The sequence below is a fragment of the Centrocercus urophasianus genome, unplaced genomic scaffold, assembly GCF_019232065.1.
Source record: "Centrocercus urophasianus isolate 14NV4802_14NV808 unplaced genomic scaffold, USGS_Curo_1.0 seq_21, whole genome shotgun sequence".
Lineage (NCBI taxonomy): Eukaryota > Metazoa > Chordata > Aves > Galliformes > Phasianidae > Centrocercus > Centrocercus urophasianus.
In genome coordinates, this window is record NW_024884767.1 from 8,282,531 (window position 1) to 8,305,403 (window position 22,873).

General features: G+C 41.2%; 2 protein-coding genes across 7 annotated transcripts in view; one reads left to right on the forward strand and one right to left on the reverse strand.

Annotated features, from left to right (window-relative positions):
- Window positions 1-21,737, reverse strand: part of IDUA (alpha-L-iduronidase) — a 49,652-nt gene extending 27,915 nt beyond the window's left edge. For 2 of the 4 annotated variants that reach the window (XM_042822820.1, XM_042822819.1), the window contains exons 1-2: window positions 21,631-21,737; window positions 18,589-18,729 (exon numbers count right to left, since the gene is read on the reverse strand). In XM_042822820.1, coding sequence (XP_042678754.1) covers window positions 18,589-18,729; window positions 21,631-21,731 — 242 coding nt within the window. In that variant the 5' untranslated portion in view covers window positions 21,732-21,737. Of the gene's footprint in view, window positions 1-13,495; window positions 13,608-17,238; window positions 17,427-18,588; window positions 18,730-21,630 lie in introns of those variants that run through there. The other 2 variants (XM_042822821.1, XM_042822823.1) reach the window with 2 other exon arrangements.
- On the forward strand, window positions 415-14,230 carry SLC26A1 (solute carrier family 26 member 1). Of its 3 annotated transcripts, XM_042822818.1 has the most exons (5): window positions 415-596; window positions 3,104-3,245; window positions 4,263-4,352; window positions 6,438-7,085; window positions 9,302-14,230. In XM_042822818.1, the coding sequence occupies exons 4-5, from the start codon at window positions 6,468-6,470 to the stop codon at window positions 10,820-10,822; spliced, it is 2,139 nt and encodes a 712-aa protein (XP_042678752.1). In that variant the 5' UTR covers window positions 415-596; window positions 3,104-3,245; window positions 4,263-4,352; window positions 6,438-6,467; the 3' UTR covers window positions 10,823-14,230. The 3 variants fall into 3 exon arrangements, with proteins under 3 accessions (XP_042678752.1, XP_042678749.1, XP_042678750.1); XM_042822815.1 differs by lacking the exon at window positions 4,263-4,352; XM_042822816.1 differs by lacking the exons at window positions 3,104-3,245; window positions 4,263-4,352.
- Window positions 21,738-22,873: the final 1,136 nt, after the last annotated feature.

The following is a 22,873-nucleotide window of genomic DNA, read 5'->3' on the forward strand; positions in this document are numbered from 1 at the left end:
CTTTACAAACAATGAACACAGTCTTTGTCCCACTGACCTGCCTACATTTTACAGTCTCTTGTTTACACAAACAACAGAGATCTTGTGATCTAAATGCAGTGACCTGGAGGAATGGAACTCTGACCTCCAGTAGTCCTGTTCTCAGCAAAGAACAGAAGAATACCCCAGACCATGAAATGCACAAAATCTTAGACAAGACTGCAGTTCAACTCCTGTGCCACACATAAAATTAAAAGCTAATGCTGTATGACAATGCATAAAGCAGAGAAAATCTCAAATAAGAATCAGCTTCAAAGGTCAGAAATGTGCTAGCCTGAACTCAGCATAATTTTTGGATCACTATTAGTTAATTAATAATCTCACGTAGTATTTAAACTCAAAGTCAGTGAGTGCTGCACGTATATCCAAGTTTTCAGAGAAGTACAAGTGACAGCACACTACCAAGCAGAAAGCCGAAGATTCCTTAACTACCAATTCCTCTCGAAGCCTAGTTAATAATTATCATTTATGCAAATAGTTCAAAGCCAGATTGACGACTTTCATTCATTCCAACATGCAAAAACAGAGCTGAACATTTCTGTCAAAAAGTTATTCAGGTAAGAGTCCTGCCTTCCCTTTCACTTCTAAACTCAGTTTTTGTTCATTCTATGCCTGTTCTCAAGTGTGCCAAACTGTCTCTTTTCATTTATTTTGTACACTGATGCTGATTTGTAAGTTTTCCATTATTCTGTGCTTCATAGATATTATTCATAAGATAGATACTGAACAAAGGTCTTTGAAAATTGTAGTCTGCAACTGGAATAGAACTAAACTTTCCCACAAACCTGGTCTAAGAGTTTAATACTGGGTATTTGGCTTGTTCTTATTTGTACTTATAAGTACTATATGAAGCTTGGCTGGTTCAAAGAGTATTATTAGTAAAACAGCATCTTCAGAGCAATGAGGTAAGAGAAAGAAACCATAAACATCGTCTGTATTGGTTCTAGTAAACCTAAGATATCAACGAAGATACTGGGGAAAAAAACATGAGTATGAGCTATCTACTTATTTTTCTCTACAACAGTTTAAAATGGCATAACAGCCATGGAGAAGGCATCCAGCAAAAGCATAGGGCAGAAAACAGTTTTCTGTTTAGCACTGCAACTGAAGACGAAGATCTTGGGAGAGCTATACTGGAAGACTTGTTTAAAAAACAGACTTTCACTTTGGATCAGCTACCTTTCCAAAAGAAAGAAGTCTGATCTTACGGAATGCTCTTTAGTCCTCATAGAAAATGCCCCTTTGGCAGTCACGCCCTAGGACTCTCCAGGAGAACAAGACAATTTTCCCTGTATTTTGATCAGCACGTTCTGGAAACCCTGAACAAAAATAGTTCCTGGAGAACCACTCCAACTACCTTTTTATTTTTTTCCAAGGTCTAATCATTCCCATGAATGATCTTAAAAAATAGCTGCTGTTTGGCTGTGTCATTTCTCTTCTGGCCTGCATACCACCTCTGGGATCTTTAAGCATCAGTGGTAGTCCTCTTTCTCACCAAGGCACTGTACTAAGGATCAATCCTTTGGGGAAACAGGAATTGAATCAAATATTTTCTGAATGCATACATTTGAAAAAGATCTTAAATTGCACTGGAAATACTAGATTAGATGTAGAGCCAGAAATAAAAACTGTGATTATGAGATTTTAGTTAGAAATATGAAACTGTATTATATGATATTTATAAATTTTATATATAATAAAATATATAATATTATATTATATAATAATAGTATATAATATAATATATATTACATTATATATAATATATATTATATAATAAATAATATAATATAATATAATATAATATAATATAATATAATATAATATAATAAAATATTAAATATTTTTTTCCTCTTTCACCTTCATATAAGCAGAGAATTGAAACAAAATAGAAAAATGCTCTAAAGCCATGGCAGCTTGCCCAATTAGTCAAAATAAACTGTTCCCATCAAGTTTCACATGCTTTTCTTCAAAAGTACTGCAGTATTCTTGGCCTAGAGTGGGAAAATTTCCTAAGTCAGCTCTTAAATAAATGGTTTTGGTTGTGGGCACCCTACTTAAGTTTGCTTCCAAGCACTTTTAGGCCCTGGTTGTCAAATGCTGAAAACACAATTGCTTATACAAGACAGAAGGAAACATTCATTTAACTTTTCCTGGTTTGTTTCTAAAACTTATTATCTACATCAATTTTTCCAAGTTATTCTGTAGAACAAAAATTTAATAAATCAAAGCAGCAAATGCTGAAACAGTACTGTATTATAAGCAGTTCAGATGATTTTATTTCAGTCTAGTTCAGGTCCTTACCACACCTACTCAAATCCACACAAAAAAACAATTTCTGGATCAGGCTTTTTTATTTATCTCCACAAATCAGGATACACAGGGGCAAAGCTTCTGTGTATTTTCCTTTGAAAAAGGCTGGTTTGCACGCATAACACTCCTCTCCACGTTGAATCAATGCACAGTAGGTGAAGCTATTGGAAATTTTTTTCAAAACTATGCCAATGCTCAGAAACAGAACAGTAACGTAGTCACAGTCACTGGAATTCAAGAGAGGTTTCTTATAAGCAGAAAAGGCTGCTGATAGGGAGTACAAATAATATGAATTTGATTGAACTCAACACCAACACATTTTAAATCAAATACTTAGATGAAGTGAGGTGTCTTGTTTTTTCTGTGATTTATGCAACAGAACTACAATGAAATTTCAGACTATAAATGCAAAACTTGCTCCACCCATACTACCTTTTAGCTGATCTTTCACTGAACACTGAAAAAAAATGCAAGCATCAACAATTCTCTTGAATCATACACAGGGTTTCATCCCATCTTACAGTGGCAGTCACTGTTACAGCAAGAGTGATGCTAGTGCAGAATTGTGATTTCTGCCCAACATACAGCTTTTCTAAGATCACTTTAGCATAGAGAAGCAGGCTTATCTTGCTTTTCCCTCGTGTGCTTTTTAGATACACAGTTTCTTTTTTTTTTATTTTTTGGTTTGTGGAAGAAGATCATGATGGAGAAAGAAAAGAATGCATCAGTATACTTTTTTCTTTTTTTTCAGCTTGTGCTGCTCCATAGAAAACAACTCAGGGAGAATGTGTCCCACCAGGGATTGCCTGTCAGAAAATCTGTCAAGATAAATCCCACTGAACGTGTTGTGATGAATGCTTCTTCTCATTGAGAGAGCTTTTGTCAGTTCCATGGTATGGTGAAAAGACAGGAAGAAAGACAGGACTAATGCCAGTTGGAAATTCAGTAGTTTGTTCAGCTTGATTGATTCTTTGCTTTGCTTCACTACTTCACAAGATAAACTGAGTCACTACATTTACCCTGATGAAATGATAGGTTGAGGCTAAAACAGAAAATTATGCTTTTTGCTCATATTACCCTGGACAATTTGAAAAAAGCCTTTTAGATTCCAAACATCAAAAATTACCCATTACTTTGATACAATATGAATAGGTCATACATGCAGCATGTAGACTTCACATGTAGTAAACAATTGAGAATGTTCCAATATCTAAGTTAAATGCAAAAAATGAACACGTTCTGTTCTATATCATGCTTCATTTGCATGTTTCCACTTAGAACAGCTCTTTCAGTAAATGATGGGAAGCCTTTGCTTGAATAAAGGCAAATAGTATGTTCAGAAGCTTTGGTGGGGTAAAAGGCAGCTGGAAACATGTGTTGTCCCTGTTCCTAAATACCACTGAGCATGGGCAGAACTGAAAAGTCACTTTAGCAGAACGGCAGAGAAGTCTGTTTATTAACACCTTTACTGCCTGAATACTGCTCAAGTATTACCACTGAGGAAGGATGGTGTTATATCTCAGTGCCAGAATCAGCTGGCTAGTCACTCATGCAAGGAGTATACAGATTTGTCTTTTCCCATCCTGTGTTTGGAGCAGGCAAAAGCACTGAAAGTTCCCAGCTCTCTACTAGGCCACACAAAGGTAAGGGTGATAGCTGCTATTCACAGTGGAATGCCATTTCCTTCCATTGAAGCAACTAAGTTATTGCTGAACTACTGGCAGTCTAAGAACTCTTGGGTTACATAGCTGAAAAATGTTTTGCTGGTAGCAACATCCCCTACATTATTTGCTGTGGCTTTACTACATTCTAAAAGCTTCAATTAAACTATAATCATTAACAGCACCTGCCAAAAATGGAAACTCATTTTAGAGTTGTTTTACAGCTAGCCTGTTCATTTGATGTTGCAGTTTGAAAATACATCTAGCAGAAGAAATGGTTGTTTACAGGAAGAAAGTCCTTATTTTCAGAGGAAAAAGAACTGAAGAAAAGGATCTCATGTTAGTATTTGCATTTTAACTTGAAAACATTTTTCCATGAGGAAGGTTTTTTAACCTTAGGCTAAAATTGTGAAAGAATACATTGGGTGCTTTTTTTTCCCAAATAAGCTTTTTAGTTTACAACAAACTACCATTCTGACTGTCCAGCAGAGCAGATACTATACAGATAATATAGTACAGCCAAGACATACTACAAAATTATCACACATACACATTATCTCTTAACAGATTTAACAGAGAAACTCTATTCTAAAAATATTATGTATTGAAAGCTACTATTATCCCCTCAGGAAGCTGCACAGACTGTAAATGTCTGTTAATGCTGTTTTGTTTTGCTGTTTTATTGTTGATTTCTTTTTAATACAAATTTATTTGTAAGTAAATTCTGCAAGATCAGAAGACAGCAGACAGTAACTGTACAATTAAGCATCTGAGCCTGGAGTACAGAAGCCAATAAAATCTCTTTTAAGTAGCCTATCAAAAGCAAGCATTGGATACTGAACTGCCCAGTAGCTTGTAACTATGTTAAACAAGGCCACTGTATTTATTTCTTGGCTGTCTGAATTCACTTGGCTTTAAGAAGTAGGTGGCATTTGCATAGAACTTGCAGTCCTCAAGTACAAGACTCTCAAACTGATCTAGGTAAGAGAGGAAGCACTGTTTTTCTGCATCTTTTTAAATGAGTGTCTTCATTACAGTTTCTAGCATTTAGTATTCTACAAACTTTAATTATTTGCTCTTAAGTAATCTTCTTAGTGCTGTAACTTCTCTCTTTTCTCTCACCTTTGCATTCTAATGAAGGTTAGATCTAGCATTGCCATCTAGGAATGTCTTGCCTAGCATAACCTCTCAATACAGTAGAGTCAAAACTACATTTGACAATACAACTAGAAACTGACATAGATCTTTCTAAATAATTACACTAGAACTGTAATTTCTTTTGTGATGGAAAGAAGCTATAGCAAAGAAATGTACACAGTGGGAGTCAAAGATTACTTAATGTAACTGGGATGGATATAAATCCAGTAATCTTTAAAAATATATTTAAACTACCATGCAGGTTATTTTCAGTTTGGACAACCACTTCACACATCTCCAACAATAATCTCTTTTTTGCCTTTTGGCATACTATGAGCTACATACTTTAAATATTTAAGCACCCTGTTTCAAGACGTATTAAACTCCGGATGGCCATAGTACTTACATTGTGTGATTCAAAACAATACCTTGAATATCTTTTTAAAGACTTTTGCATTGGCTCCATGCACATCATTTATCTTTGCTTTCAATTTCCTGACAAAAGGTTATCTGTTAAAAGCTGGAAAAGGTTCATAAGCAGGACACCTTAAGCAGGACAAACATAAAATACTTTATAATGAGCTACCCTCTATTAAGGGTGCCTACATTTAGAAAGCTTACAGGCTTGGCGATGCATGCATTTGTTTATCAATCACACTTCGGATGTTACATAGCAGTTATTAGAACTACAGACAATTGCTAAGAGTCATCAGTGGTTTGTGCACAATTTTTTACCTGCGACTAAATTGTTGCACCCCAAGGAACTCTGTTTTTGCAGGTTCTACTAGCAAAAACCACGCACTGTGTGCTCAGGACATCTGCAGTGACATATCACTATAGCACACATGAATACCAAATCAGTACATTATTAGAAATACACTATTAGAAAGACCACAGACTATCCTACTACTATGTGCTTATTTTACACCATCAACTGCTGCCTGTTACAACTGAGACCTTTATGACAGAGACTTTTATGATGCAGCATCTGGAAGAGCTGAATTATCTGTCATACAAAGAAATGACTATTTTAATTCAGTTTTTTTTTTTTCTTAGTAAAACAAATTGGATTCAATCAGAGACATATTTAAGGTTTTGTACAAAAGGTTTTGATCGATCTAAAGATTTGTTTCTTAGTGCTGTGTGCCCAGCCACCAGAGCCCTGTGTTGGGATACTGTTTCCTGAAAAGCTTTTTTTTAAGGAGGATGAACTATTATTATTATACATCTGTGCTAAAAAAAACATTCACTAGCTCCACTCTAAGAGGCATTTTCTTCACACTGCAGGAAAAGATACATGAAGTAAACACTAAGACAATGGAAAGACCACATGAGGCTACGAAGATGGAAAACACTTCTTCCTGCTTTTTCATGGAAAGAAAGACTCGTGTGAAGGCGAACAGGAAAGAGATTGTGCTAGCCAAGCTGAGGAAGAGCTTCTCCTGCACACCAAGGAAACTGAAGAACTTTGTAATGGACTTCTTTCCTGTTTTACGATGGCTTCCCAAGTACCAGTGCAAAGAGTACATTTGGGGTGATGTTATGTCTGGGTTAGTGATTGGAATCATTTTGGTGCCCCAAGCAATCGCGTACTCACTACTGGCAGGCCTGAAGCCCATTTACAGTCTTTACACATCTTTCTTTGCCAACATCATCTATTTCTTAATGGGCACATCTCGTCACGTCTCAGTTGGCATTTTCAGCTTGATAAGTTTAATGGTGGGACAAGTTGTGGACCGAGAACTTCTCTTAGCTGGCTTTGACTTAAATGATGACGCCACACCAGCCTTGGGTCATGGCTCCCTGCAGACTGACAGCCAGTCCAACACAACTGTCTTCAATCTTACCACTGAGGGGATGAATGCTGAATGTGGAAAAGAATGCTATGCTATAGGCATTGCTACAGCCCTGACATTTGTGGCTGGAGTGTATCAGGTAAGTGGTTGCTGATATTCAGAGACAAACTATGAAATTCCTAAAGCTTTCTTGCATGACCTAAGTTCTAACTGTCCTTCCATGAGAGCCACAGTATCGTTTCACTTGAATAATCCTGGACTTTGAGGCTGTTGATGAGGTTCAACACGGCAAAGTACAAAGTTTTTGGGCACTTGGACCGGAGGAATCCCAGGCATCCGTACAGGCTGGAAGGAGCGGTCCTTGAAAGCAGCCCTGCGGAGAAGGACCTGAGGTCCTGATAGATAAAAAACTTAATATGAGCCAACAGTGTGCTCTTGCGGCTTGGAGGGCAAATGGTATCCTGGGGTCCATCAAAAGAGGGGTGGCCAGCAGGGACAGGGAGGTGATTGTCCCCCTCTACTCTGCTCTTGTGAGGCCCCATCTGGAATACTGCGTGCAAGTGTGGAGCCCACAGTACAAAAAAGACAAGGAGCTGTTGGAGAGGGTCCAGAGGAGAGCCACTAGGATGATCACAGGACTGGAGCACCTCCCCTATGAGGACAGGCTGAGGAAGCTGGGCTTCAGCCTGGAGGAAAGAAGGCTGTGGGTTGACCTCATTGAAGCCTTTCAATACCTAAAGGGAGCATACAGCGGGGAGGGGAATCAACTCTTTGAAAGGGTTGATATTTGTAGGACGAGGGGAAACGGTTTTAAGTTGAGGGAGGGGAGATTGGGGTCGGACATCAGGGGGAAATTCTTTACTGTGAGAGTGGTGAGGTGCTGGAACAGGCTGCCCAGAGAGGTTGTGGGTGCCCCGTCCTTGGAGGTGTTCAAGGCCAGGTTGGATGGGGCCCTGGGCAGCCTGGTTTAGCATTGGACATGGAGGTTGGTGGCCCTGCACGTGGCAGGGGGTTGGAGATTCATGATCCTTGAGGTCCCTTCCAACCCTGGCCATTCTGTGATTCTGTGATTCTGTGATTCTGTGATTCTGTGACTGTTTTCTCCAGGAAGCCTAACTCTGCAGACAATTCAGAGAAAACATGACGTAGGCAGTTTTATCAGCTACAAGCAAGCACAAGTAAAATAAATCTTTTGTAAGACTAGTAACACTGCTTTAACACTCTATCTCAGTCATGCTGATTTCATGGGACTGTGAATCAAATACAAATCTCATCACGAGGGAAATTCTGAAGTACCTATGTACTTCAACAATAAAAAAATGATTCTGTGATTCTAAAGAATGTTATCTCCCTAGATATTTTAATGAAGGTGCAGGCTCATTCACCTACTTCTACATTAGCTCAGAACACACTGCTCAGTGTTTCACTACCAAGTGCTATGTTGTACCAAAGCACTGTCCAGTGATAAGTCAGAAAGGAAAGAAAGCAGAAAGGAAATGAGGAAGTAGACTAAACTAACTTTCAGACAGTGGTTTGTTGGACTGTTGGACACTCATCAATATGCTGCCCATCATAAGGATATCAAGAGAACCCATAAGGAAGCACCATGAACATATCTGTGAATTGTCTGCATAAGATTTAAGAGGGAAGACCTTCCCTTTACTAAGAACTTTCAAGTCATGTACATGAACAACAAAACAAAGCTATATTTTCCAAAGCAATCAAAAGAAGCAGCAGCAACTAGTTAGGACAATATCCTCAGATGTGTGAAAGTTTGTGGTCTCTTCTGCCATTGTTGATCTTAGGCATGCCATAAAGGCCTTGTTGTACTTTCCCTTCTGTTCACAAGGCTGACATCAAAAGCTGCTTAATGTAACCACATCACCAGAGAACTTAGGGTTAGGGTTGTCACTGTTGTCACTCAAATTCTCTTTACAAAACAGTCTACAAGTTGTAACTGTAATCGCTTTCAGTCAGAAAAAAAAAAAGAAAAGAAAAAAAAGTTTATATAACAGCACTTCTTGATCCACTGCTCTTAGGCTTAGGAAATAAAATTCTGACAAGCCACTGCACTGGACTTACTTCAGAATAATATTGGAGTTAGGAAGTTCAATTTGATTATTTTTCAAATTTCTAATTCATCTCTTGGTTTTGTAGTATCCCATAACTGTATCAGGAATCATGTTTTAAAAGCAGACTGGAAACACTAAAGGATAATTCCTACTTTAATTTTCAACTAGCCAAATGCTACCTGCCTCCAGCTATTTTCTCTCATCTGTACTTGCAGTATCATAGTATCATTTAAGGCTTATCTTTTTTTTCTCTCTTTTTTTTTTTTTTTTTGTGTCTCCCCAGGTTCTAATGGGAGTCTTTCGTCTGGGTTTTGTATCTATTTACCTGTCTGAATCAGTTCTAGATGGCTTTGCAACTGGCGCTTCCTTAACAATTTTAACAGCTCAAGTGAAGTATTTGATTGGAATAAAAATCCCACGTAGCCAAGGGCATGGGATGCTTGTTATTACTTGGATTAACATTTTCAGGAACATTTCTCAGGCTAACATTTGTGATATCATTACAAGTGCCATTTGTATTGTTGTGCTGGTTACTGCTAAGGAACTGGGAGATCGTTACAAGCATAAGCTGAAATTCCCTCTTCCAACAGAGCTGGTAGTTATTGTTGTGGCAACACTAGTGTCACATTATGGAAACTTAAATGAAGTGTATTCATCCAGTGTCTCCGGAGCTATTCCAACAGGATTTATTGCCCCCGAGGTACCACGTTTTGACTTAATGATCCGTGTTGCTGTAGATGCCTTACCTCTTGCTGTAGTCAGCTTTGTCTTCACTGTATCCCTTTCTGAAATGTGTGCAAAGAAATATGCTTACACTATCCGAGCCAATCAGGAAATGTTTGCTGTAGGGTTCTGCAACATCATTCCCTCTTTTTTCCACTCTTTTGCAACAAGTGCAGCTCTGGCGAAAACACTTGTGAAAACATCTACAGGCTGCCAGACTCAAGTCTCTGGAGTGATTAGTGCAATGGTGGTTCTGCTGGTACTACTCTTCTTGGCACCTCTCTTCTACTCCTTGCAGAAGTGCGTCCTGGCTTGTATCATCATTGTCAGCCTTCGAGGAGCTCTAAGAAAGTTCCGAGATGTGCCAGCACGGTACCATGTGAATAAGGTGGACACAGTGGTTTGGGTCGTTACTGTGTCCGCCTCTGCCTTGATCAGCACAGAAATAGGGCTATTAGTTGGCATTGTTTTCTCCATGTTATGCATCATTGTTCGGACACAGCAGCCACGGACAGCCCTGCTTGGTCAAATCCAAGATACCAACTTTTATGAGGATGACTTAGAATATGAAAATCTCTCTTCTGTTCCAAAGGTCAAAATATTCCGTTTCGAGGCACCACTATATTATGCCAACAGAAACTATTTCCTAAAGTCTCTGTACAGATTGACAGATCTAGATCCTAACTTAGAAGCTGCCAGAAGGAAGAAATATGAGAAGAAGGAAAAGCAGCATCTGAAAAAAGAAAATCAACCAACTGTTAACGGACTGGGCAGCAGAGACACCACTCTGCAACTAGTCCCTAAGCAAATAGACTTCCAAGCCCTTGTTGTAGATTGTTCGTCCGTCCCGTTTTTGGACACCACTGGAGTTAATACTCTAAAGGAAATTCTAAAAGACTACAAGGAGTTAAATATTTCTGTTCTCTTAGCTTGCTGTAATCCCTCAGTGATAGACTCTCTGAAAAGAGGAGGTTACTTTGGGAAAGATTTTGGAAGTATGCAAGAAATGCTGTTCTACAGTATACACAATGCTGTGCAGTTTGCAAAAGACCAAAAGCTTACAGCAGACTGCTCTGTTTAATCCCATGTTTTCCTTGACAATATGCTAAAGAAAGTGACAGATAGAGAAGGGCAGTTTCCAATAATTAAGTTATCAGACACACTGTTGGTTTTGTACAGTAACGGGCCTACAAGACATTGTTCCCTGAAGAGTTCTGCAATTTACTGGATGCCACTTAGAATAGCCCTTTGGGATGCAGACCAGGGCCAGGTTGGGACAAGCTGGATAATTATCTGCACCTCAATTTCAGAATGTGGGTGAAAAAGAAGTGCATCTTGGGGCAGTTTTCCTCCTTTTGCCATTATGATACATGACCAATATATGTGTCATGATACTGTTGTGGCTGGAAGTCTGTCAAGAGCCATCTGCCTCTCCCAGTGGCTTGTGTTAAGAAGGATGAGCCATATATGCAAACACAATGGATCTCTGATCATGGACATATAATGATTTAAACTCTGGCTTGCAAAGTCCTGCCTATTCCATCATTCAAGACATGCTCTTTAGCAACTCCCACTATTTGCAAACAAGAAAATGCATAAAGTATTGTGGGATGTGTTACACCTCTCCTCATCACCCTGATTGCATGGGCTTCATGACACAACTTGCCACAAGTGAAGAAACCACGGGCTATCACAATTTCTCTCAAAACCATCTTCTCAAGATAACTTCCTGGAGTCACTTGTGATATTGGAACTACCATATGTTAATTAATTACGAAGGGTTATCTCAGTAACCTCTAATAATACAGGAAGAACCATGACCTTGATGCACAAAAGAGATATATGGGATTAAGAAAACAGAATGGCTTTTCTGACAATCACACAGTTACCAGAGCAGTTACACCACCCTGTCAAAATGTGTTATGGCTGTTGATGCAACTCTAATCGAGGGACACACAAGGATCACTAAATATAAACCCCAAGACTGTGATGCAGCACATCATGCCCTTCCTACAACAGCCTGCAAAGGTACAAGGGTAAGCGAAGAAAGTAGGAGAAAAGAGGATAGAATGAGAAGTTAATCTGTGATCTACCATGTGGGGGAATGGTTAGTCAGTCAAAAATGCCAGGCTGGTACTCTCTGATGCACTTCTAATGAAGTAGTACATATAGTCCACAGCAGTATAACTATCCAAGTAGAACAATGCTTTGTAAGTTGTACATCCCCAAACACTAGAAAAATCTCACCACACTACAGACCATTCTACATACTACTGGCTTTTTTTTCCCCACCATGTAATTCTTTGATTATAGATCTAATAAGCCATGTTTTACATGTTTGTGTTAATTTTCATGACAATTTGCATTGAGTTATTTATTCCGTATGGTGTCAAATGATACCCTCAGAGTCAGTTTTGTTGTTTTATATGTATGCTCTCTCTATACAACTAAGCATACACCTAGGTTTTGATTCTAGTTATACTGATTCTAGTACTGTTGGTACTTAGTGTTCTAGCATTGACAGAAAACTCTTTCTTACACTGAGGTCTAAAATTACCCGCATGAAAGGGAGGACAGCTGCCCTACCTTTCTCTACTTATTCATGGCTGGTTCACATGTGGAACCAAGCAGAGAAGGAAACTGTCACACTTGTACTTTGTACACTTAGCAGACACCAGAAATAGGTTACATGTATGCTGAAACTATTTCTTAGATATACCATTAAAACAAATGCCACTTCGACACATCACGTGATTTGCTTATTTCAACTTTCAGGTCACTGAATGGAAGAACAATCTAACTGAGGTTCTCCAGGTGCCCCAGAGCCTGTTCGGCTCTCAAGAACATATATTTCACTTTAAAAAAAACAAAAAAACAAAAAAACTACATTCCCAAAAGACAAAATAAAAGTGTCTTAATAGGAATTGAGAGTAGCACAATATTAGGTAAGTGACTCAATGCTGACATTCTCATGTGTTCATTACAGAAAAGTCCATCAACTGTACACTGCTAGCACTGCCAGAGCAGCAAAGCCTGACAGAAATGCCTGTCTAGATATTACAAGATTGACCACTGGCAGCCAATTCCTGCCATAAAACAATTAAATAACATAATTATTTAAAGTGCTGACTTGGTACAACTGGCTTATTTTATTTCATAAAAACAAATGGACAAAGTCCAAGGACAAAGTGTTGTATTTATTTTTATTTGCAATCATTCTTTGATCTGGGAGTATCTCTTTTAATGTTTCGCCAGGAAGTGGGTTCACAAAAATTAGTGCTACACAATTGGTAACAGTACAGACAATTTTAGGCTGCTGTGACCAAGTAAGCTGCTGTTGGAAGTAAACTTAAATTTTTTCAATAGAAAAGAAAAACATTTCCTAGCAGTCTACACTTCTTTTATCTTCATGAATCAAGTTACCAACCTAGAACATAAAAGGGAAAAAATATAAATTCCTTTGACTCTTGATGAATCTCATCTTAGAAAAAAAAAAAAAAAAAAAAAAAAAAAGAAAAACAACTATCCCCATGGAAAGTGTATGCTTGCAACAACCTCTGGCGATAAGCAGAAGTTGCCAATGCAGTCCTTTTTTACCCATCAGACTGAGAAATTAAGTCAGAAGCTATTTTTCATCATATTTTTGGCACCAAAGGAGAGCAGAAAAACTCTTCTATGCATAAGAAGAGGCTTGAGCTTTAGAACTTTTACTAGAAGGAAACCATCAACTGGAAGAAAGTTTAAGAACCATTACCTGTTTGATTGACAGATCCGGCTCATAATCAAGTCGAGTAGGACAGCATAAAACACAGCAGGGAAATGGCCTTCAGTGTGATGATGTAGGGATGCTCGGAGACCATGAATTACTTCAGAGTACAAAAAATGTCACTTAAAAAAAAGTAAGCCCTTTTCCAGCAGGTTAATGTTTGCTATACTGCACTGCATCAAGATTAAGCATATGACTGAAAATGTTACAAACTGCCAATTCTCTTCTCTCCTATTGTACCATGAACTATGTACTGTGACTTGGGAGAGGAGCTGGGGATATTATTGTAATTCCAACTAGGTTAATACTAATTTTGAAATAAAATTGTTATATGACTACTAGAAAATGTTATATCTATCATGTATATTACAATATTTTTGTTCACTATGGTGCCTTGCACAGATCATATATCCAACAAACTTTAGTACAGCTACTTAACAATAGGGACAGGACCTTATCTTGAGGACTATGTGATTCCCATGGAGCTGGGCACAGAGTTGAGAGTATGTACCTCCAACTCTCCTCTTGCTTATTGGCAGGACAGCCAGAATATGTTGTCCAGGTTCCAGAAATAGCTACATTTACTGGGACTGCCAAACATCCTGGGAACTGTCCAGTCCATGAAAGAAACTTTGAGTTCATGTGTAACCATGAATCCTGTGTCTCATTACGTGAATATAAATGTGTGTTTTTGGCTGAAAAATAAAAATAGCAGTTCTTCAAGCTCGTCTCATGGTATACTTTCATGGGTGGTAAAATATAAGGGTAATGTGGAATAAAGTAAAGGACAAAAGGTAGGTCTGGTGTCTTAGAAAAGACTTATAGCATAAGGGATGCATATGGCATTGAGGCAACTATTATTAGAAGACACAATAAAGAAGAGCACTCTAGAAGACTTTTTCCACTTCTACATAGGCACATCTGCTTTTTGGGTGGAACATTTATATCACCTTTTTACACTTAGCACAACTGGAAAGAAAAGCAACATGATACTGCTGGCCATCCTCTGTGGTGGACCTCCCAGCACACTGTCTTCTGTGGGTAGACCACATCCTCTCTATTCACCAGTCTCACAATATAAGCTAACTTTGCTGTTACATGGATCTTGTTCAAAACCTCTCTATATCGTTCTGGAAATCACTGGCTTAGAAAAAGAATCGCAAATGCACAGAAGTAAGCATCAGCACAGAACTTCTCCTGTTCTGATCTGCAACCTTAAACCTATTTCTTCTTCCAAGCTCAATGTTCATCTGCAGGGCTCATGCTCTCTCCCTTTCCAAACACCACCGTTGCTCAATTTACTGTCTGCCTATCCAGTGTTTAAATGCCATCTTTGGCAAATGAATTTTAAGATTACAGTTTTGGATTTTTATTTATTTATTGTATGTTTTGTTTCCTACCTACATCAATCACTGCTGTTCTAGGCATCTTCATTTTTTATTCTACTGGGCACACTGAATCACAGAATAATAGAATCACACAGAATCACAGAATCACAGAATGGCCAGGGTTGGAAGGGACCTCAAGGATCATGAATCTCCAACCCCCCTGCCACATGCAGGGCCACCAACCTCCACACTTAATGCTAAACCAGGCTGCCCAGGGCCCCATCCAACCTGGCCTTGAACACCTCCAAGGACGGGGCAATAAAAATAACAGAATAATAATAAAAAAGTTTGTGTATGAAGCGACCTTCAAAGACCATTTAACCCAACACCCAGCCACAGCACAGGACATCTTTCACTACATCAGGTTGCTCACAGCCCTGTTGTTCAACGTGTTCAACACTTCCAGTGACCATGCATCTACAACTTATCTGGGCAATCTGTTCCAGTGTCTCACTACTCTCATAAGAGAAAATGTCTTCCATATCACAGAATAGTTTGAGTTGTAAGAAATCATCTATTTTCAACCCCTCTGCCATGGGCAGGGTATACCATCCATTAGATCAGACTGCTTGAAGAGCCATTCAACCTGGCCTTGAGCACTTCCAAGGAAAGGGTATCCAAAACTTCTCTGGGCAACTTGTTGTAGTATTCTACCACTCTAATATTAGAGATTTTTTTCAAGTAACTACCCTAAACGGATCCTCTTTTTATTTAACTTACTCCTTGTCCTATCAATACATTCCCTGATAACAAGTCCCTCTCCCTCTTTCCTGAATGAAACCTTCAAGTATTCTAAGATGTTATGCAGTCTGCCCTGAGCCTTCTCCAGGCTAATCAACCCCAACTCTTTCAGACTCTACTGAAAGGAGAGGCGCTCCGGTCCTCTGATTATCTCCATGGCCCTCCTCTGGACCACTCTAAAAGGTCCATATATCTCTTGCGCTGGAGGTACTCCATCTCTTGGCTGTGGTACTCCGGGTGAGTCCAGAAAATAGCAGAGTAAATGGAAAGAATTACCCCCTTCAATCTGCTGGCCATGTTTCTTTTGATGAAGACCATGATAGCAGAATCACAGAATCACAGAATTGCAGGGGTTAGAAGGGATCTCAAGAGATCATTGACTCCATACCCCCTGCAAAGCAAGGTTTCCTACAATAAGGCACACAAGTATGCATCCAGACAGGTCTTCTCCATAGAAGGAGAGTCCACAGCCTCTCTGGGCGGCCTCTTTGTCCTGTCACTAAGCCTCACCCACTTGCCTTCCACCTCACTTTGGATATTTATAATCATTAATCAGATCATATGTCAGCCTTCTTTTCACAAGGCTGAACATATTCAGGTTGCTCAGCCTTTCCTCTTAAGGGAGATGCTCCAAGCCCTTTAGCATCTTCACAGGCCTCCTCCAGACTCCTTCAAGGAGATCTCTGTCTTTTTCAAATCAAGGAGCCCAGAACTGGACACAGTATTCTGAAAGTGGCCTGACCAGGGCAGAGTAGACAGGTAGGATCACCTCCCTCCATCTACTGGCCACACGCTTTTTAATGGGTTCCAGAATACTGCTAGCCTTCTTGGTCACAAGGGCACGCTGCTGCCTCATGGCCAATCTGCTGTCCACCAGAATACTCAGGTTGTTCTCCACAGAGCTCCTCTCCAGCTCCTCTCCCTGATCTGCACTGATGCATGCAGTTATTCCTCCCCAGGTACAAGACTCCACAATTACAGTTGACTTTCTGGGCTGCAAGCACAAAATGTTGGCCCATTATCCAATTCTCCATCCACCAATATTCCCAAACCCTTCTCCATAGATCAGCTTGCAATCCACTCATTACCCAGTCTCTACTGACATTGAGGACTATCCAGTCCAGATGCAGGATCTCGCACGTGGCCTTACTGAACTTCATAAACTCATCCCAAGCCTGTTAAAATCCCTCCGGAGGGCATCTCTCCCTTCAGGTGCAATCAACAGCACTAGTTAGCTTGATGTCACCTGCACACTCGCTGAGTATGCACTCAATCCCACTATCTATGACAGTAACAAAGATATTAAATAGTATGGTCCTTGTATGGACCCTCGAGGTATGTTACTTGCTATTGGTTTCCACTTGGACACTGAGAAATGGACTGTAACTTTTTGGACACAGACATCCAGCCGATTCATTATCAGAAGTCCAGGTAGATGACATCAGTAGATCTTATTTACTGATCCAATCACTCCATTGTAGAATATCACTTGTCAGGTACGATTTGTCCTTAATGAAGACATGCTGACTGTCTCTGATTACCTCCCTGCCTTTCATGTATTTTAGCATAGCTTCCAGGAGGATCTGTGTTCCATAGGCTTACCAGGCACTGAGGTGAGGATGACTGGTCACTGGTTCCAGCACTGTCCTTATTATCTTTTTTTAGAAAGCGGTGTGCTATTTTCCCAAGTCACTGGGGACTTTTCCAGACTGCCACAATTTTGTTCACCAAGACCCTGGCTTGGGGTTGAGGGACTTGAGTGATTAGAGGAGAATGACTGTGAGTAAAAACTGAGACAAAAAAAAAATAAATTGGCAACTTCAACCTTCTCTACATCAATTGTCACTAGTTCTCCTATTTTACTTACTGTCGTGGAAGGCATCCTTTCCTTACCATTCCTTACATGTGACAGCACTCCCACCTGAAGTGCTTTGGTAAGGAATTTACAACTACCACCCTATTCTAGCCTTTTCCTAACTTTTCCCAAAGACATACTACTTGGAAAGGGAGTGAAACACTGCAACTTGAATATTAAAAGAAGACAGCCAGAGGGAGCTGTAGGTACATAAACTCCCTCCCCAAATCTGTGTAACACTTTGACCTGGATACTGAAATCAGGCCTATAGCCAGAGGGAGCTGTAGGTACATATGAGTCAGCTAGACTGTACACTGAAAAAAATGAACTCTTAAAGTCTGGTTTCTTCTAGTTCTTCATCTCAGTACTGAGTAGCTGCAAGTGTTACTGCACTAGCAAATTCAGCTGGACTTGGAGGAACAGCAGCAATAACTATGGTGTAACTTGAAAACAGCTGGAATGACCGTTGATTGTAATCTGGCTGAGTTCTCTCTATAGTACTCAGCATATACTGCTCCAACGGCAAAGCAGAGCTCTTCCTCATTTAAAGGAGCACTAAGGTCTCTTGAAAAGCCCTGTCTTCTAGGCTACACCAAGCAGTATTTTAAAACGAGGCATCCAATTATAAAATGCTACACTATGACCTCAAAACATGTAATGAGTCTCAATTCTGCTAGCCTGAGACCTCTTTGGAAGTCATTGTACAACTGGGAATCAAGTCACTGAGCTTCAAACAGCAGCCAGAGAGATGTGGAATAACTCCAGTATATGATGTAAGATGGTCTTGGTACAGCTGATCAGTACACCCACCAGATTATTCTGACGAAAAGAAGCTTTAAGGGCGCTCCTCAGCCTCTTGTTAGGGCAAAATGCATGCAAGTTAGCCCCATCTTACTCAAGACAATCTCTCTCTTTCCTGAACTCATACACCCCCAAACTATTCCAATCTACTGGCTATTATCTGACTTCCATAAACACAAAAAACACAACCAGTCTGCAGTTAAACTGTGAGAACTGCCAAAGTGAGCAACTGCTCGGCACCTTAGTAAGTCACAACTCTTTTTTTTTTAGATTTTTTACATGAAATGTTTGCTTACCTGACAGTAATCAATTCCAGTAACCAGTGAATTCGAACTTGTTCAATGCCATCATGAGGAACAGAAGAAATGTATGCAAGGTTCATCTCTTGATCTTTGCTTAGGTCAAATAGGTCAGCAGAGCTGTGAGGTAAAGGAGGGCTTTGGAAAAAGAACAAAAAAGAAGTAACGTATTACAACATTGGCCATCAGATCCACTGGGTATTCAGAACTTCCTGTGCTAAACACGTATCACCTGCAAGATCTTATCTGGCATAAGGAACACTGTCTTAACAAGGGATGAGAGTGAAACGGAAGCTAAGGAGTTGGACCTATGATGTGGCAAAGCAGAACAAAAATCAGGTACATCTCATTGCCACACTTAAAGTATCACAAGCAGTCATTGCTCCTCAGGTAACAGCTTCAGTCAGAGGTGGCATGAAGTGGCTATGCAGTGGCGATCACTTTACTTCTGAGTAACCAGTGATAAAAAAAGCACAGTGACTTCTAGGTTCTGGAGCAGGAGCCAGGTTTGCCCAAGACTGTGATAAAGCAAATACTGCGTTGATATTCCTGCTGAAGTCTATGCGCTGACATCAACCCTTGCTCTGCTGTGAAAGTTACATCTGTGAGAAGCATCCATTACACCTCATCTCACCTTGAAGCATAAGAAAGTACTGGAGTATGAAGCTTGGTATTTCTATGATGCTGCAAGCCTTGAGCACGTTAAATTGCATAACAATGATCATACTAATATTAATTCAGTGCCACATTATTCCACCAAAATTAAGGAACACCAGAGCAAATTCCTGCTGCTTTTACTTCCGCAGAGAAATAACTGCAAGATGGAAAGAGATCTCACTCCTCGTTCTCCTCAAGTTAGAACATTAACTTAGAACATTGCTCTGCTCACTGGCTTTGTGCATCTTTCACCACTTTCAATTAGACTGCTAGGAATCTGTGAATTCTGAGTTTTGAACTGTTTACATTACAAGAAAGATAAAAACATAATTGTTTCCAAAGTTTGGTAAAATACTTCTGTACATCTTCCTGAAGCAAGAGGAGACAACTTGTACTATACTATACTGTTTACAGATAGTATAGTTACTGTATAGATGAGTAACAAAGTTACGCTTGGCCTACTGTGATGTCTCTTCTGATGGGTAGATGAGACAGGCTCCAAATTTACTACCACTTCCATGCTACCAAACAGGTTGTGTGACTTCAAATTTCTCCTTTTAGCATTAAGTTTTACACATTACTCTTTTCTGCCAGGATTACCCTTTTCTGCAAGGATTCCCAAAGTTGTCTGTTCAGCCTCCATCACTGGCAATAGATACTGGTGCTGCTAATGGTAGCAGCATCTTCTGAGCTATATTATTTCAACTATACTGCAGATAGTCGAACTGTCATCTTCTCCTTCCCTACTCCCTCTTTAAGTTAATCTCACCTCCTGCAGTTACTGAATGAGCCTGATACTGTACAGACTTCTGTGCCTGAAGGCAGAAAAACCTGAACCCACCTTGAAAAAGACTTGACATGTCCTAGCACAGACACTACCATCCCATCTCCTGCATTCTTATTAGAAAGCTAAGTCTTGGCACATACTACATTCCTGCGGTGCTTCATGCAAATCAGCTAGCATGAGAGCTCTTCTGTGCAACTTCATTAGCATAAAAGGCACTTAAAATGCCATCTCCCAAAGACTGCCTCGTCACATACGAGACTGAGAAGTTACGGATTCTCCTTTGTCTAGAACCACCCAGCCATCTGGGTGGTTTTCATTGTTCCAATGGATAAGGACAGTATCAACTGCTGGATTCTTAAGGAGTGTTTTATGACTGCATTGAAATTCAAACTTGCACAAATGCACTGTTTCACCCAGTGGCAAACTAGACAGAAATCAAGGCATAAAGCATTCACAGGCATTGCCCATGCTGAATAAAAATGTTGAAATTCACACTGCCGGAGAGAAACCTTATGACCATGAGAAGACAGAACAGAATGCTGGAAAACCAGCATTTTTTGTTAATTAGTTCTGGTTCCCCCTTCTGAATTGAAAGCACTCATCAACGAAAATTTTAAGGCTTGAAACCTCTCAGGCTTTGTTATCCACTGATCCCCAGCTGCATACATGCCCAACAACTGGACCCAGAGTAGCTGTTCAAGGGATCCATCACTAACACTGTTGGCCAAGTATTACAGCATAATTGAATAGCTGCTGATAGAGCTGGTCGGTAGAGCCGCTCCTTCTGCTCCTTGGTCTCCTCACTGACATCTTTCTCACACTTGCAGTCTTACAAAATTTATTTCACATAACTAAATGCCTGAGTGTTTCTCGGGTTGCGGTTTAAATGAGAAAAGTGTATTATTTAATGCAGCTTTTCTTAAACGTTTTTTTACCTTGCAAGTAGAAATTACAAACAAAAGATGAAAATCCAGAAAGCTCAAACCTTTCTCTTCATAAGCTTGTTTTTAGATTAACATACACTAGCTGATCTTAGGCCTTTTTCCGCTGACACGAGAAAACACTGTAAATTTTTCCAACTCTTTTCTCAGGGTCGCCTTAAGCACTGTATTAAATAATTCCTTTGAAACCTAAGTGCAGGCTGCTGACCTAACACCGCTGTGACACTCAGCCTCACAACTGCCGCTTAACCCACTGCGTGCCTAAGCGGCAGAGACCACAATCAGTTTACAGCCGGGCTGCGGAGCACGCCGCCTCTCGCTTTTGACCCCGCTCTGAGAAACTCGCAGAACTGACAGGAAGGGCCGAGAATTCAGCGTCCCACAGCTCACGCTGCTTGGGAGCAGGAGGGAGGACGTGACGCGTTCGGGGGCCGACGAACAGCGCAGCAGCAGGGCGGGCGGCCCACCCCGCGACGCAGCGTGACCCACATCGGCAGGCCGGCGGGAGCGGGCTCCTCCGGACAGGCAGCGCCGGCGCACCACGGGCATGCTGAGCTTCGGGCGGGCTGCGGGCAGACGACCCCTCAGCGCTTCTCGCCCGCGGCACCGGGCCCGCCGCCGGAGCCCGGGTCCGCAGCAGGACAGCGCGCTTACCAAAAGCCTGTACTCCTCCAAAAGTGCCTCAGGGGCCGCTCGGCTCGCCGGACATCCACGTGCACCACAAACGCCGCGGAGCCCGCGCCGAGCTGCACCATCAGCCAGAGCAGCACCCCCATGGCGGCGCGGGGAGTGAAGCCGGGCCGCAGCTCCGCGCCGCCGACCGGCGCCTGCCGCAAACGCAACCCGGACGCGACGACGGGAGCCCGCCCAGCGCGGGAGTGCCGCGGCTCCCCGCCCCGACGGCGCTGTGAGGCGGTGGGTGCTGGGCGGCCGCGTGCAAGCTTCCGAAACGGCAGTGTTACGTTTCGGCGTGGCCAAAAAGCCGAAGTTGCTTTCTTGAGAGAAGATGCCTAAGAAAAGTTACGTTCGTTTATCCAGGAAGCCTCGTCCTTTCAGGCACGGTGTCAGGCGTGCCGTGAAACGCCGCCGTGCCGTGGCTGGGCCAGCAGCGTGAATCCTGAAGACATTGTGAGGGAACTTGGCCTGCAGGGTGAGCGCTCTAGAGGGCTCTGTTGGTATTTAAAGAAGCATCTGTCAGAGCTCAGGGAAAGACTCTTCTCCAGGAGTCTGCCTCTTGTTCTGGACAGTTTTCCCCAAGGTGTGCTCCTTGCCGCCTCAGCTGCATCAGACCAAACGCTGGGGGGAGAAGGGAGGACAAAAATCCTTCCCAGAAGACAGACAGACAGGGAACTTGAGGTGGCTCTGCATCAGCCCCAGGTTCCACTTTCTGTATCTGAGAAAGCAACAGGACTTTTCAGCGTTCATTTTCTGAAGAGCAGAAAATCTTTCCTGCTCAACACTGCTGCCCTTGTGCTTCCTGCCGTGGCAAGGAACCAAAGCAAGAAGAGTTCCCTATGGTGGAAACTCATATTTCTCTGTTCCCAAAATATCTGCAGGGATGCTACAGAAGAGGTCAAATGATTTGCTGTCAGTAAACCAAGATAGCCAACTGAATATGTGTGGATGCATTTGCAGGCCAAATGCCAGGTTACATCGGTAGTACCCAGTGGCCTACTTTACAGAACTCCCAGTCATCTTCTCCCAGGAGCAGAGCAGACACCTGGGTTACAAGAAGCAACTTCCAGCAAACGTTTTCCAAGGCATAGAAGTTTAATTCGGAACTGAGCACATATGCCCACCCTGCTATGGGTGTGATTCTAGACACCATCAGGCAGAGCCCTGATACAGGCCTTAGCCAAAGGGAATCTCTCCCACTGCCTTTTAATTTTTGCTCGTC